The sequence below is a fragment of the Gymnoscopelus braueri genome, assembly GCF_963280865.1.
Source record: "Gymnoscopelus braueri genome assembly, chromosome: 3".
Classification (NCBI taxonomy): Eukaryota; Metazoa; Chordata; class Actinopteri; order Myctophiformes; family Myctophidae; genus Gymnoscopelus; species Gymnoscopelus braueri.
Window position 1 is genome coordinate 15,946,638 of NC_137612.1, and position 17,500 is coordinate 15,964,137.

General features: G+C 41.3%; 1 protein-coding gene across 1 annotated transcript in view; it reads right to left on the reverse strand.

The window, feature by feature from the left end:
* Window positions 1-12,798: 12,798 nt before the first annotated feature.
* The window catches only part of LOC308080529 (keratin, type II cytoskeletal 8-like), a 7,282-nt gene continuing 2,580 nt past the window's right edge, over window positions 12,799-17,500 (reverse strand). The window contains exons 2-9 of the mRNA XM_080422425.1: window positions 16,858-17,066; window positions 16,454-16,514; window positions 15,934-16,029; window positions 15,640-15,804; window positions 14,789-14,914; window positions 14,417-14,637; window positions 14,265-14,305; window positions 12,799-14,002 (exon numbers count right to left, since the gene is read on the reverse strand). Of these exons, the coding sequence (XP_080278551.1) occupies window positions 13,554-14,002; window positions 14,265-14,305; window positions 14,417-14,637; window positions 14,789-14,914; window positions 15,640-15,804; window positions 15,934-16,029; window positions 16,454-16,514; window positions 16,858-17,066 (1,368 nt within the window). The 3' untranslated portion in view covers window positions 12,799-13,553. The remainder of the gene's footprint in view (window positions 14,003-14,264; window positions 14,306-14,416; window positions 14,638-14,788; window positions 14,915-15,639; window positions 15,805-15,933; window positions 16,030-16,453; window positions 16,515-16,857; window positions 17,067-17,500) is intronic.

Below are 17,500 nucleotides of genomic sequence, written 5' to 3' on the forward strand. Positions count from 1 at the left end.
AGACACACTTGTGTTATTATTCTACAGAATGTATGTGTACCTGCATTGTACCATATTAATAACATATTATTAATATGGTATGTGTGATATTCCTATTCTGTAGTCTTTTCCAGGTTTTGACAACACTTAATACTAACTGGTTCATGCAAATAAGGCCTCTGAACTGGACGTAGACAATTACAATCACGTGTTTGTATTCAATATTACAAAACAATATCAACATTGTGATTGTGACTTTTCTTTTTTTCCTAAATATGATCTTGTATTGTTTTTACTCCCATATTGTATTTTTTAGTTTTGTTATACTCCTTGCCCTGGGAGTGCAGATGAAAATGTGGTTTGTAGCTAACTCTGTATCTCCCTCTCTCTCTCTCTCTCCCTCTCTCCCCCTCTCCCCCTCCCCCTCCCTCTCTCTCTCTCTCTCTCTCTCTCTCTCTCTCTCTCTCTCTCTCTCTCTCTCTCTCTCTCTCTCTCTCTCTCTCTCACACAGTCGAGGGTGAGGCAGATGGCCGCCCACCCTAGAGCCTGGGTGTGCCTGACGTTTCTTCCAGTTAAAGGGAGTTTTTCGTTGCCACTGTCGCGCAAAATTGCTTGCTCAGGGTGGGACAATGTCGGGTCTCTGCCAGGCCTGGAATTTCGTCATGTTAGGGGCAAGGCCACTTGGCCTTTGGTGTTGTCCATTTTTTAGGGCACAAAGGCCAAATGCCAGGGCATGGAAGGCCATCAAATAAAACAAGATTTTAGTCCATTGAAATAATTAATTGAATTTAAGGATGAATTTAAATTGAATATGTCTATCTGCAGTGAAATAAATAAATTATGGTATTTACAATCTGATCCATGCTCAGCCCTGCACCAATCAAAGTTACTGGATTGTTTTAAAGATTGGGACTCAGGGGAGTGAAGAATTCAGAATAGATAGAAAGAAAGAGACACTGGTGTCTGCATATTGATAAGAAAGAGACAGAGGAGAAAGTGGTACGTTCAGCTGGGGCATTAAGACCACTGTGGCCTCAGGGCATGCAATTCTTTTGGGGGCACAAGGCCAAACTGAGGGGCAATGAAGGCCATGGCCTTTGTGGCCTCCCTGAAATTCTTGCCTTGGTCTCTGCTCTACATGTAAAGTGTCTTGAGACAACTTGTTGTGATTTGACTCTTAATACAATTGAATTGGTACAATTGTTCATGGTCCCTGCCAAATAAACCATACATGAATGTTTGCTGTTATATTCATTTATAACGTGCATCAATGGGGGACTATATTCATTCTGGACAGAAAACTGAATGAGCATGTCGAGGAGTCAGGACAAGAGTGAAGAATCTCTATGTTCCCCATGTAAAGAGACATCTGTTTCATGTTTCTGTTCTCACATCACATCATGACTGATGTCTGGAACCCTGCTGTTATTGTTGCCATTACTGCGCATCACCTAGCAACCACTATCTTGTCATCGCTTATTCACTGGCTCTGTGAGAGAGAGAGAGAGAGAGAGAGAGAGAGAGAGAGAGAGAGAGAGAGAGAGAGAGAGAGAGAGAAGGGTATGATGAGAGCTGTATGATGTAACCTTTGCCTACAGTTCTGTTTGCCTCACACACAATTAGTTTCGCTATTCCACTTCATTCATGTGTTTCACAGTGTGAGAGATGACTAGAGGCCCCAAATAGAGGCAACTTATTTTGCTGTGTGAGAATGTGCTCCTTTGAGTTAAACTTGTGCCACTATTGTAAGTGGTAATATAATGCCAGTAGAGCCAATTCAAACTATATGCAAAGCAGCTGAAAAACTATTTAGCGCATCAGGTTTTCTGCCATAGACAAAATGGAAAACATCTTCAAAAGCCGTAACTTTCCAATATAATCTTTGGAAATTATGCTGCCATATAGTCAGTCCTATTGGCTTTGTCTCACTCACTCGCTCACTCCTTATTAGGAGACAGCAGGTTCTCTCTCTCTCTCTCTCTCTCTCTCTCTGTGTGTGTGTGTGTGTGTGTGTGTGTGTGTGTGTGTGTGTGTGTGTGTGTGTGTGTGTGTGTGTGTGTGTGTGTGTGTGTGTGTGTGTGTGTGTGTGTGTGTGTGTGTGTGTGTGTGTGTGTGTGTGTGTGTGTGTGTGTGTGTGTGTGTGTGTGTGTGTGTGTGTGTGTGTGTGTGAGCGATAGACCAGCCTTGTGTTTGCTTGTTGGAGCAAGTAAAGGGAAAGTGTGTATATGTAGGCGTTTTCCATAAAACATCCACACCCTTTTTGTCCTACTGCCATAATGAAAACAATGACTCTCTGGCATGCATTTGTAGGCATGAATAGGTGCTGCAGGAACGTATTAGGTGAGCAGAGTTTCATTGACTCAGGTATTACAGAACTGTGCCACTGGCAGACTTGCCAGAACATTACCGTCACACTTGCAATATGCCAAAAGCCAAGCTGATAGGATTTTTTTATTTCAATAAAAGACAAACTTCTCTTATTTTAAGTGCCGGCTGTAGCGAGACAGCTTTTGGTACTGACCGGCTTTTAGTGTCTCTGTCAGGAAGAGAGAGAGAGAGAGAGACAGAGAGAGAGAGAGAGAGAGAGAGAGAGAGAGAGACAAAAGTTGCGTCATATTGACCTGGGAGCTTAACATGTTGTTGAAGACAAGTATAGTAGGGGTCAAAAGTTAAGGGGACAAGGATGTTGACACATAGGAAAAAGACAAAATTAACTGGTTGAATAAATTAAATGCACATGTGTGGAAAATAAGATACTAGTATGCAACCAGAGTCCTTTAAGTTTAAGTGGCTGTTATTTATGTTCAGCAGTGTCTCTGTCTAATTATGTAAGCAGTTTAATTGCATATCATTTTTGTATTACTTACTTACTTATGTGACCTAAAGAAGATATCTTGAACATAAAGTTGGATTACCATGTACACAAAACATCTCAAAGTTGAATGGACAGATTGAGTTTATTCATGCTCTCCACGGGATAAACCCTTGAATGTTTGAATGACCCCCTTGACCTTTCCTCTAGCACCACCCTCAGGCCAAAATGTCAACTCTGCAGGCATGAATACTCATCATCCAATAGGCAGATTTCAGAATGAACCCCAAGGAGGTGCATGGCCTCTTGGGGCTGCTAGCGGGGATTTTACTCTGTGTCATGTATTTTACATTTTCCGCTTAAAATCTAGAACTACATTTGTATTTTTGATGTGTCACAGACAGTGGTGGGAAAAAGTACTCAAATGTTTTACTTAAGTAAAAGTATCAATACTGCAATGTAGAAGTACTCTGCTACAAGTAAATGTCCGGAATAAAGAATTTACTTGAGTAAATGTACAAAAGTATTGGTATCCAAATGTACTTAAAGTACCACAGGTAAAAGTACTAAAATGTTTGAAAATAACCGATCTACAAGCTCACAACGCGTCGCGCTGCGACGCGTTGTGAGCTTGTAGATCGGCTATTTTCAAATAGCCTACTTATACAATAGGGCTAAAGTGGTTAATGTATGTTTCATAATATCATAATTTATATCTGAAAAGTAACTAGTAACTAAAGTTTTCAAATTAAAAAGTACAATATTTGCCTCTGAGATGTAGTGGAGTAGAAGTAAGTATAGACAATTGGAAATACTCCAGTAAAGTACAAATACCTCAAAATTGTACTCAAGTACAGTACTTGAGTAAATGTACTTAGTTACTTTACACCACTGATCACAGATAATGCTAGGAGTTAGTGTAACTCTCTGCTAATAATCAACGTAAAAACCTTTTGAGCATGTTGTGCTTTGTAGTCTTTTATTACGGAGCCCCTCAATCAATTACATGTTTTCTGTAAAATGAAGGGTCCACACATTAACACGTAGGCCTACTCGTAACTGTTGAATGTACCTTGATCAGTGCATATGGGGACTACCGCAGCCAGCTCACCCTGAAAGAGTGAATTATATGCACTTGTAATGTAATCTAAACTCTGATCGTTAACTTTCTGCCACACCCTTGTAGCCACACCAAGTGAGGTGTGTATGTGTGTGCATGCACGAGAGACAGAGAGAAAGACAAACAAGCAGACACGCAGTGTGTGCAAAGCACAGCCGTGCACAGCCTTTTGGGAGGGTGGTATACTCAAACTGAATAAAAACAGGAGAAAATAGAATTATAGTATAGTAGTATCAAGAATCAGAAAACATAATCAGGACAGAAACAATTTAGAAAAGCTAAACAATCTACAAAGTTGTATACACTTTATATAGCCTATTATTTACATAATACGTGTGGTAATGATTAAGAGACGAGCCCTACACATTTTGACAGATTAACCCATTAAAAAGCCAGTCAACAGAACATAGCTAGCTCACACTTTGGGGTGTGGCATGTATGGGATAAAACCAGGGGGAATAGCCTTTCTTTGAGCAGGGCAGAGAGCAATTGCTTGGTTCTGCAAGAGAAATACATTTTCTAAATTGTTTACAATAAAAGGGCACTTTCTTCTATATTGGGCTGGCATTCAGGCACTGGTGGCTCTTATGTGTGCATGTGGCTGGCACAAAGAAAGTTTCAACCCTACACAGTGCAGTACAGTAAGACCCTAGTGTCTTAGACCCTAGGTGGGGTTGTCAAAAGGGCCTTTCTGTGTGGAGTTTGCATGTTCTCCCCGTGTCCCCTATAAGTCCATGAGCCAGAGCCCCAAAATTGAGCAATGATTATCGAAAGAGTGGGCAAAACCATACCTATATTAAATTGTTTATAGGGTCAATATAAGTAAATTAATATATGACAACCTTTCCACAGGAGTAGCTTTTTCATATTTATCACACATTTTGTTTTTTTCCCATACGTACATGACAGGTGAAAAAATGACAAGATTTAAAAAACAGTTATCATAATGAAACTTCCCCAGTTGATTACTTACATGAAGACAATGATTTATTGTATTACAAGTTTTCTGAAATTGTATATTTAAATATGCAAATTAGGCATTTAGTCCATGAGCTAGAGCCCCAAAATTGAGCCAGATATTGAATATTCCCTCGTTAAAAACCTTTGACTCCAACATCTTAACAAAATGAAATAAGAATGTTGACTCTGGCTTTGTCCAATGTTCCAATGTTGATTCTGGAAAGTTATGCAAATTCGGGCATATTTTCCTAATGCCTAATTTGCATATTTAAATATACAATTTCAGAAAACTTGTAATACGATCATTGTCTTCATGTAAGTAATCAACTGGGGAAGTTTCATTATGATAACTATTTTTTAAATGTTGTAATTTTTTTCACCTGTCATGTACGTATGGGGAAAATAACAAAATGCGTGATAAATATGAAAAAGCTACTCCTGTGGAAAGGTTATCATATATTTATTTACTTATATTGACCCTATAAACAATTTAATATAGGTATGGTTTTGCCCACTCTTTCGATAATGAAATATTGTCTGGCTCATGGACTACTAGGGTAGGTACCCTCACAAAAAACATGCAGTAATCCTGGTCTCTATACTGCCTCTCCCTGGTCAGCCGGGGCACCTAATGGAGGGGAAAGGAACTGGTTGGAATAACGTGTTCCTTCCACGCGCTGCGTCCTACCGGGGAAACTCCCCCCTGTCAGGTGAGAAGCGGTCTGCTCACTCCTCATGCGTTGAAGGAGAAGGCAGAGGGAGACAAAATAGGGTTTCAAAATCAAATTAAATAATAATAAAAAAGCCAGTCAACAGAACACAGCAAGCTCACACTTTGGGGTGTGGCATGTATGGGATAAAACCAGGGGGAATAGCCTAGCCAACCAGCCTTTCTTTAAGCAGGGCAGAGAGCAATTGCCTGGTTCTGCAAGAGAAATACATTTTCTAAATTGTTTACAATAAAAGGGCACTTTCTTCTATTGGGCTGGCATTCAGGCACTGGTGGCTCTAATGTGTGCATGTGGCTGGCACAGGCCCGGCGCCAGGATGAAATGACAGAGGGTGCAGTTGAAAATTGTGAGGGTGCACACCAGTCGCGCAGCATGCATGCGCGCTGCATGCTGCGAGACCCGTGCGCACGCGCGCGAAAATTTGCATGTGTTCATGCGTTGAATGATACACATACAGTACAACTGATTAACACATGTAGACCTGAGGCCGATTCTAAAAACGCCTTCTAGTTTTCTTTAAAAATGTATTCAAAAACTACCAAAAAATTATGTTGCTATTTACTGTACTGTACATAGCAAAACCAAAAGGGGTTCCCGTCTTGAAAGGTATAGTTACAAATAGGGGTTCCCGCTGTTGTGATTGACATGTTAATACATGATCTGATCTCTCTTCCTGTATATCACATTTTCAGATTATGGCAACAATAATTGAACTGACACACAATGACATGATAATGATGAGAACAACCTCTGAGTGTGGGTAGGCCCGCCGTCTACCCAAATTCCGCTATGCAACACCGACTGTACCTACAACCTGTCCAAACCCTGTAACTAACGTACACCCTCGGCCTCATTAGAGTATTTAGGGTGTGTTCCCCTCTCAGGGCGGGGCAGCCATTGATCATAGATAAGATATATTTTAACGGCGACTGATCTGCAGTTATGTAGAAAATGAGGGAAAACCACTGCTGTCAGTGCTGTCAATCAATGTCTGTACAGTATGTCAGTACAGCACAGTACTATGAAGATGAAAATGCTTTCAAAATGAGTCATAGAGTTACAACAGTAATGGTGCTTTAACGCCTCCTCTGCAATAACCATGGAAATCTATAATAACACATAACAGCAACACACTTTGGATCTGGCTATAGCCTACAACAGTAGCATTAGCAGCTACAGTATGCTAGCACAGTACTAAATAATTAGCTTATTGTGAGCCACAATATAAACATTGTTAAATAAATAGGCAATGGCATTAGCCACTGTATGAATTAGTCCTACAGTATGTGACACAGGAACACACATTCTCAACTGAAAACAACAAGCAGAACTAGCCCAGGCTAGTTTGCTTTCTTTGTCCCATAAACGTTATGAACGTGTTTTTACATACAGTATAACTGAACTGAGCATGCTCCCAGACATAGAGAGCTGTGCGTCCTATATTTTGCCATTAATGGCGATAAAATAATCAATAGCGAATAACGTATTGATGATGTGTTCAAGCGTAGTAACATGTCAACCTTGATAGCTCTACTGCAATTTGTTCCTCTCCTGGCTCTCCTGGTCTCGGACAAGGACAAATTGCAGGTCGAAAAAGCCCTTAGCACTGAACCTGGCTCGCTGATATCAAACTACATCATTGCACCTGGGTAAAACTGAATCCATTCTCTTTGGGTCCAAAATAAACCTCTGCGAGGCTGATGGCTTCACAGTAAAAGTGGGTGACAATATCACAAGAAAAGAGGAAATGACCTAACTGAGTTGTATTTTAGAGGCAAATCCAGTGAAAAAATGGCAACTAAAGTAATCAAAAAAGTCAACCAAAGAACAAGATTTGTGTACAAGATCTCCTCACTGATCAGTAGGAATACATTGAGGACTCTAGGAGCTCTCATCCAATGTCACTATGACTATGCACCACAAAGGCCTTAAAAACAAGGCTCCAGACATCCCAAAACAAACTGGTCAGGCTACTGCTTGGCCTCACACGTACAACTCGTCTAACCCCTGCTCATTTTGCTTGGGTGGGATGGCTCAGGGTAGAGGACAGAGTACAGCAACTTGCAATGAGCCTGGTCAACAAGATACACTACACCACAAATACAAAGACACCCATGTATCTGGCAAACTTCTTCAAAAACGTAAAAGATACCACAAACACAACACCAGAGGGAGTTCCACAAATCACATTCAACCCCGATTTGGCTCAAACAAGGGGTTACATTCGTTCTCCTGCATGCTATGACACCAAAATGTGGAATGCGCTACCAACAGTCATAAAAAAGTGTGAATCCTTACTCTCATTCAAAACCGCTCTAAAAGAGCACTTACAGGTGGCTGCAATTCGGAACTGGCCCCTGTAAAAAGTTCAAGCCTATCACCATAAATGCCCCAATACAATGCAAATGTTTTTGCATAGTATTGCATATTTGTCTGTCATTAATGTTTCAATGAATTGAATACACAGGACCCCAATGGAAACAAGCAATAGTGCATCATTTAATGAGGTGTATGGCACAGTTGGTATGCAGGTCTTCAACAGGGGGTCCGGGACCCCCAAGGGGTCCTCAGAGTTACTACAGGGGGACCGCCAAATCTTTGTGTGATAGGACTTTTTCTTTTTCTTTTTTACATTAACCATTTGAACCCCACACGTTTTGAACTTGTAGGCTATTTTCAGCAAACAGGTTTGTTGTATGGAAAAGAAGAACAGAGCCAAACGTCAAGTTTATCAAGTATTGAGGCGAGGGTTTAAGTGGTTAAATGTCTGAAAATACACATTAACACAAATCCAACATATTTAATAGAAAAGATAATGTGAAAACAAACAAAAAACATTTGACAAAATATTTGACATAACACTGATCTTAGTGATGTCAAACAAGTCTATGAAGCTATCTATGAACTCTATGAAAATCTCCAACAAAATGTTATACAATATGTAGCAGTGGAGTCCCGGCTTCATCTCTCTCTCAGCTCCTTGGCTTGAAAAAACATGGAGGAACCATGCATTACATACACTATCACTTTAGTAAGGTAAGCTAAAAATACAGAGCAGGATAAAATTGCTGTAAATGATCTTATCTTACCTGAGACAAATACACACAATCATGTCAACCACATAATCAAAATGATTATTGATGACTTGAGTGAGAACAGTGAACTCCATGCGTTCTGCATGTGTTACTCAATGTACTGTATGTACAGTCCCAGCTTTTCCAGTTGCTTCAATTTGATGAGAAAGCAATGTCTGTTTTGTTTCCCACACTAAGAATGAGACACGCCTAAACCGGGCATCCAAATGCTTATGTACAATGTACTTTGTTTCTTCGATTGTGTTCCTCTATCTGTCAGTGATCCCCAGCCCGAGCCAAGAGGAATTCAAACCTGTTTCTCAAGCTTCGAGGCAGACTTAAACACACACACACACACACACACACACACACACACACACACACACACACACACACACACACACACACACACACACACACACACACACACACACACACACACACACACACACACATGCACGCACATGCACATGCATACACACACACATAAATGTAGCTATGGTATTATAAAATGGAGTTGTCAGTCTTCTGTTGGATCATGCATGTATGAACAAATCGAAGTTTAGACAAATTGACAGGGAAATGAATTGTATCGCCTGCAGTGTATCTTGTCTTTAAGTGAAATTGAGCTGTTAAATCCGACAAGACGCTTACATGAAGAGAGATCAAAGATATAACAGTTTATTGCAAAAATAATTATGCTGGCTTTTATTTGCCCTACAGTGTAGGAAAAAGTCAACTTAAAAGTCGTGTCTGAACTGATTTACTGAGGAAATGCATATCAAGCATGCCAAGCATGCAAGAGTTATTTTCTAGATTTTCTAGTTAAATATGTTCAGGTTAGATATTCAGAACTTACGTACATTAGTACATGCACATTACATGTACGGGCCTACTTCTGCATTTTGCACAATTACAACATTGCTGTATAGATGCCCGTTTGAAAGTGAAAATTAAAAGCACTTACAAGCAATTTAATTTTTACTGTGAGGTGTGAACATGTTTACTCTGCAGAGTGCCTTGAAGAAACAGATCATACTTTATGACTTTGGTGGTAGTCGCAAAAGAGAAAAAACTATAGCAACACCATTTTAAATGAATGGCATGCCATTAGTGACAGAGTCAACTTTGGGTGTGAGAACAAAAGGGGAAGTGATGTGCTCGTCAATCAATCACACAGCAGCTCAGCAAAGCTTTTCTCATTTATCTGACTTAGGGTACACTTGTCACTTGCCTCACTCAACACCCTTCATGAAACAAGCATATCTGATCCATCCAGTCCTTTCTATCAAAACGAGAAAAAATGCATTGTGTTTTGTTTTAGTTTCACCTCGGATTTGCAATAGTATACATACCGTTCAGTTGTGCACAACGTGTGTGTGTGTGTGTGTGTGTGTGTGTGTGTGTGTGTGTGTGTGTGTGTGTGTGTGTGTGTGTGTGTGTGTGTGTGTGTGTGTGTGTGTGCGTGTGCGTGCGTGCGTGCGTGCGTGCGTGCGTGCGTGCGTGTACAGTAGGCTGCCCATTCGATTTGTACTGTATATGGACACTTGTTTTACATCCACACTTATGAAATATCAGCCTTTGGTGGAGCGTATTTTGTCTTTGGGATATAACTGTCAACTTATTGTCCTTGTGTTTGGGAATCTGGGCCACGTATGTTCACAAACTTGTGCCCCGTGGCCTGCAATTGGGAGGATTGCAAAAGACAAATGCAAAAAATATTTGGCTAAATACTGTTCTGACTCAGCTATCATGGGCAGTCTGTCTATCTGGAGAAGACGATGTTTCATTTATTAGCTAAGGGGTCATAAATATAGCTAAGGGGGAGGACAGTGTGTGTGTGTGTGTGTGTGTGTGTGTGTGTGTGTGTGTGTGTGTGTGTGTGTGTGTGTGTGTGTGTGTGTGTGTGTGTGTGTGTGTGTGTGTGTGTGTGTGTGTGTGTGAGAGAGAGAGAGAGAGAGAGAGCGTCTGCTTAATGCCTAAATTGTTGTGTGTTTGCAGTCCAGTTCAAGGGTAATTTGTGACAGTGGGGTATGGTTTGAGCTGGGTTTGTCATTGGCTGCAAGAAGACAGTAGAGGCGTGTTCATCTTAATTACTGGTCCAGTTTTACACTGGTTAGAGGAGTTACATTGACACTCAGGATTTTGCAGTGGACATGTGACTAATCAGGCTGACTGTGTACAGTAGGTTTAACCACTTGAATCCCAGCATCCATTAGATAGGTTTCAACATTAGCCAAAAATAACCGATCTACAAGCGGTTACCAAAGAAAACTACCAAAGAAATTTGGTGTAGGGGGGAAAAAGCGTTCCAAGTACAGTTGCAACTCAGGTCCGTTTTACTAAGAATAGAGGGTTCAAGCAGCCCTTTCAGCCCTGGAGCCTCTAAACACAGCTGAAAGACTGAAGATCAGCCTTCATCTCCTTCCCACCAACACAAACTTGGTATAATATTATTTATAGTTGGCCACATTGTTCATCATATGACTCAACCCTAGAAACCGAAAAGGTTTGGCCTTGATTGTGCAAATAACATGTTACAAGCTGTAGTCTTCTCAGCAGTGATGATGATGATGAGATTATCTCTCAGTTTTTTTCCGGAAGGGTGGATTCATCCCACATTGTGTCTGGGACTTTACTTCGCCTAAGGCGCACCAGCATCAACATCCATGGTGTCTGTTCGGACTTGTTCTTGTTCAAAGCCCATAACCCCTCTTTCGTAATCCATCATGGTAAATGAAAACCCACTCGTTCATCAGATTTATCACTTGTGTGTATAACCACGATTTTAGAATGTCCCAGCCCTGAGTAAACACATGAGCACTTGTCCATGCACATATTATGCACATGCTTTTACAGGGTTTGGAACCCACCCATTGCTTCTGAAAATGTTCTATGTTCCAGTATGTTTTGTGCATAGAGTTGATTTTTATTTTATTTTCCTTGCGTCTAAATGTGCCACCATTGTTGCCCAACACTGTTGAAAAAGAGTAAAATGTGAATTACTGAATTCACAAGTGAATTTCCTCACTGGCTCCCGGTCAAACAAAGAATCCCCTTCAAAATACGAATAAACACCTACAAGGCACTGAACAATCTTGCTCCTGCTCCCCCCTACCTATTCGATCTCCTCAAACGTCACGCCCCTTCCCGCTCCCTCAGGTCTGGTGACGCAAACCTCCTTGGACCAAGACCAAGTACCGTACGTACCTGGGGCGACAGAGCTTTTGCTGCCCCAACCCTGTGGAATGCACTCCCCAAAACTGTCAGAGATGCTCCCACCCTCCAAACCTTCAAAACCGCCCTCAAAACCCACCTCTTCAATATCACTTTCCCCAGCATACTAAGGAATATTTATTTTATTCTTTAGTCTTAGTGTTTTTTCCCCCTAATAAACTTTTTTAAAACTTTTTTTAAAACTTTTTTTCAAGATATTATTATTAAAATCCTTGTAAATTCCTGGTAAAATGGTTACATCAAAGAAGGTTACATCAAAGTAAAAACACTGTTACATAATCAATTAAGTGGTGGGACATTCTCTGACAGTTATTGCTCAAAGTTATGATGGAAAGTGCTGTCAATCTCTTGTATGTAGGCTCCACTTTCTCAGAACTGAAATATGCTATTAAATTCACCATGATTGATTGATGACAGGCGTGAGTGCCTGTGTGTGTGTGTGTGTGTGTGTGTGTGTGTGTGTGTGTGTGTGTGTGTGTGTGTGTGTGTGTGTGTGTGTGTGTGTGTGTGTGTGTGTGTGTGTGTGTGTGTGTGTGTGTGTGTGTGTGTGTGTGTGTGTGCATACACCCAAAATCTAAAGGGTTATGATTCCTCTCTGCATATAAATTGGTGATGTCTCACACAGGCTAGGTAAATAGACTGGAATGTAATTACTAACAACACTCCTCGGGCAGAATTGTAGAGTGGTATCTTTCAGCAGTATACTGTTCTCTGCTTTTCTTTCCTGTCATTATGTCATATGACAAATGATGATTGTATTTTGTTCCCACAAAAAAGATTGATGATGAAGTGAGTTTCCAAATAGGTGTTATGGAGGACCTTCAGTGAAACATAGCTGACTAAATCAAAATACAACGAGAGACCATGAAACGTAATGTTGGGAGAGGATTTATTGTTGGGGGGAAATAGGACAGCAGACATTGCTGACAACAGTCCACCAGGACAAAAGCTCCTTCACAGTGTATTGTTTTTTTTGGGGGGAAGGGGGGCAGTGACGTGGAGAAATTGCCATTTCTTTTATACATTTCATTGTAAGCCTCCTGATACAGCAGGTTCAGCATAACAACGCTTTAATTTCACCCACATGAATCCCATGGAAGCCCGTTAACAGCAGTAGTGTCATTTGCAGCGTCAGTGTTTGCAGAAAATACAACAACAGCAGTGCTTTGCATGGTTCTAAAGGCAAGAGGAGCAAACAGCAGAGGAAAGAAGATACAACATTGACACCTGCTGGACTTTGGAGTGTCAGTGCACAGAGAAACTGCGATAGTATAAAGACCCACTGGCAGTGCATGTTTGACAGTGAATAATGTCTGTAACTATATGCAGGTCTTTAGAAACCTAAAGTTGGCCTACAACTCATCCTGTAAACACGATCCATATTAGGATGGCATTGCTGCAAGAAAAATACAACTTTACAAAAACTGAACCTGGGTATTATGGCACATTATGGATTATCAGGTCCATTCTTTGGCATAGCCAGGGGGCACTCATGGTATTTTCAACCTGGGTCAAATGAAGAGCATTATGGAATAGGTAATGTGTGTTGTTTTAATCTAGTTCCTGATGCTATAAATCAGATCGGCAAACCAAAACTCATCATCAACAGACCGGTTCGTTCAACTAACAGCTGCCAAGCTTCACTCATCTTCCTCCTCTGATTCCACCTGCGCCTCCGCCTCCGCCTCCACCTCCACCTGCTCTTGCTCCTTAACTTGCTCCTTAACCTTCACCTGCTCTACATCACTGACAGCCGGTTCCTCCACTGCTGCCTGGACCTCCTCAATCGCCTTCTCCATCGCCTTCTCCACTGTCTTGACGACAACTGTCTCGGTCTTGGTAACTGTGCTGGTGCTGCTGCTGTTGCTGACGTTCCCGCTGTGGCTGCTGCTGACCACGCTGCTGGTCTTGTTGCTGGCCACGCTGCTGGCCGTGTTGCTCCTCATCGCCCCCTCGAGGCCACCGAAAGAAGTGCTGCTGGCCTTGACTCCACCATAAGAGGCACTGACTCCACCATAGGAGGCACTGACGTTATAGGAGGGGGTGCGAGCCGTTTCCAGGCCATAGGCGTTGTGGTTATAGTTCATTGCTGCATGTTGGACAGAAAAAAGGTAGAAAAGTGAATGGTGATGCACACTACTGGGTGTAAAGGGCAACTTCAGAAATTGGATAGGATTCAGGTTAAATATTTGTGAAGTTGCCCTTTAAAGTTATATTTAGTATTATTCTGAATATGCCATAATGCCTTAATGCCAGAAACTAGCATGATGATCGCATGAGCCTGTTAGGACAAATAAATAAATACTATGTTAAAACAGCAAAGCATGCAGAAGTATAAACCATGAACTTACAGGTCTGTTTGGACACACTGGTCTTGATTCCTGTTGCCAACCTGTAAGGAAACAAAAGGAGAGAGATGGAGGAAAATAATAATAATAATTATTATTATTTCTCATTATAGTTTTTTTGCAGGCTTTCTGTCCAACTCGCAATAACATCCCACCTGTCCTCCTCTCCCTCAAGCAGTTTCCTGTAGGTGGCGATCTCAATGTCCAGCGCCAGCTTGACGTTCATGAGTTCCTGGTACTGACGGACTTGCAGGGCCATGTCCTGCTTGGCTCTCTGCAGAGCCCCTTCCAGATCTCTGATGCGGAGTCTGGCGTCCTTCACCGCCAGTTCACCACGCTCCTCTGCCTCGGCGATCTGGGCTTCCAAGTTGTTTCGCTAAAACAAGTAGGAGGAGAAAGAGAACATTTCATTAAGGAACTTTCTGCTACAGTACATGTTGGCGAGGGACAAAGTTCTGAGGCCAAACTGGAGTTAGAGACAAGAACTGATGAAAAATTATGACAAATATGTCCTAAATGCTCCTCACCTGTGCCTTTACAGTGTCAATCTCGGACTGAAGTCTCAAGATCCTGCGGTTCATGTCGGAAATCTCAGCCTTTGTGGATTTCAGGTCATCCCCATATTGACCCGCTGACTGCTGCATTTCCGCATACTGTGACATACAAGGGGAACACCATAGAAGATCACTTTATTGTCAGTTAACACATTAAATATGTTATTTTTTGCCTATCCTATAAAGACACACTACGCCTAATTTATTACATCAGAGAGAGAGAGAGAGAGAGGTAGAGATCTTGAGTCACTGGTCGGCCTCTCAACCTTAACCCGATACGCTGACATCACTGAAATGCTTGTATGGTCCTGTAATGTTTGGCTGAGCTCCATGTCATCATGTTCATGTGTTCCTGTTTTGCTGTTTAAAAGCAGAGTAAACCTGTAGAGAGGCCCTGGTGGCTTGCTTGTATATGTTTTATATGTTTAAGTTGTTAAGTTGTAACTTTTTCCCCCGTTCTTTCTTTATTTTTTCTTTTTTTTTAAAGATTTATTTTTTGGATTTTTTATGCCTTTATTGATAGGATAGTAGGCTGACGGGAAATGGGGAGAGAGATGGGGAGTGACATGCAGCAAAGGCTGTTGGGATCGGGACTCAAACCCGCGACTCGCTGTCAGGCTACTTAGGAGCCTAGGTGCCCGGACCGCTACGCCAGCGGTCCGGGCCCCCTTTCTTTCTTTTTCTCACAGTGTTTTTGGAAAGCATGTAGAAACTATGATTAGAAGCACCCGATGCCAACAATGATTTTGTGTTCATAAAAAGAGCAATAAATATACACATTCATTACCAACGCTGGACGCAGAGATCACCGATCATCACCTCACCTTAGTCTGGTACCACGTCTCAGCCTCGGCTCTGCTGCGGTTAGCGACCTCCTCATACTGAGCACGCACTTCAGCCACGATGGCGTCCATATCCAGGTTACGGCTGTTGTCCATCTCGACCACCACCGATGTGTCCTTGATCTGGCTCTGCAGCTCGTGAAGCTCCTACAACACATAATTAAGAAAAACAATAAACGCACACAAATCAAAACTGTGACCCCATTTTCCTTTAGTATCGTTTCACCCTTCAAGTGGAACATGAAATCAAATGGAAATATAAACAGTGTTCTTTACCACTTCATAGATCTGTCTCAGGAACTCAATCTCATCAGAAAGGCTGTCCAGTTTGGCCTCCAGTTCCACTTTCACCATGTAGGCTGCATCTGTGTCCTGAGTGGAGGAAAAAAACAAAATATAAACATTGACACTGCAGCATGAGCTAGAATTGCATATTGTATGAACATCATTAGGATTTTTTTTCTAATACGTTCTTAAAGACTTAAAGGAAAATATATGATATGCTTTGGAATGTTCTCACCTCACCTTTCATAAATTAAACTAAAGATCTGTTTTACTCCATTGTTTACAAACATTAACAACATAAACAGATAAATGCCCCAAAATACAGTAATTATAGTTCAAATCTGAATGTTGTCTATAGTGTTGATAGTCTTATCAAGATCGTTATCAATACAACTCTCCACTGCTACTTGTTGGTGGTGCCTCCCATTTGTTTACATTTGGATCACTTATTGGGCCTTTAAAGCTTAATTATAGTTTTGAGTGCATGAATGTGGTTGCAAACTGAACAGACCTTCTTTACGATGACAAAGTTGTTCTCACACTCATTGCGTTTGTTGATCTCATCTTCATACCTGGGAAAGATGCCAAAATATAATGAAGCAATATTTCATTTCCAAAGGTCTCAGTTGAAATAAATCAGATAATTTGTCAGGCAATAGCTATAGTTATAGCTAATGGTTCACGGTTAAATGTTATGCTTTATTGCTACATCCTGTGTACAGGTACATAAGAGTAAAACCTATTTCCGTCAGACAATGCAGCAGCATAGGTAATAATAATAACAATAAAAAAGTTTTTTAAAAAAGCAGCATTGTCTGAGAGGAGAGCAAGACGAAGCAGCCTTACGTGGCGCCGCCATCTTGGATCTATAGCTTACAAGAAAAATAAATCTAATTTAACCCTTTGCCGACTCACTTGTTTTTGAAGTCCTCAACATGCCCCTTCATGTTGTACAGATCTGACTCCAGTCTATGCTTCTCGTGTCCGAGGCTGTCCAGCTGCTTACGCAGGTTGCAGATGTAGGCTTCGAACATGGCATCGATGTTGGAACGGGAGGTGGTCTGTTCCTGCAGGAGCTTATACTTGGTCTCCAGCATTTTGTTCTGCTGCTCCAGGAAACGTACCTGTAAAGACACGGACAATTGAATGAATCACTGTGAATGTCCCAAATAATATGTGAAACAGATTACTCCTGGAGTGTAAAAACAGACCCATAAAGCATAAAGCCCCTTTTTACACTCCCATAGATTTAAATGAATTTGCTGTGTAGAACTTAGATTTATCCCTCGGGAAATATCTTGTTCTATTAAAGGGTTATTTCACTTTTTTTTTTAAATGCGTCATTTGATCGTCTACTCAGGCCTTTGTGAGCCCCCAGACAGTTTTTAAGTTACTTGATTCAGTATTTAAATATTTGATATTTATTTGATCAGACACCTTCAGCCCCCTTCCTATACCAACCCATTGTAACTTCAAACTCAATTTTAACCATAATAGATTCATCAAGAACACCCGTTCTTGGTTCTGGTGAGTCATACTGCCCTCCTAATACGTGAGG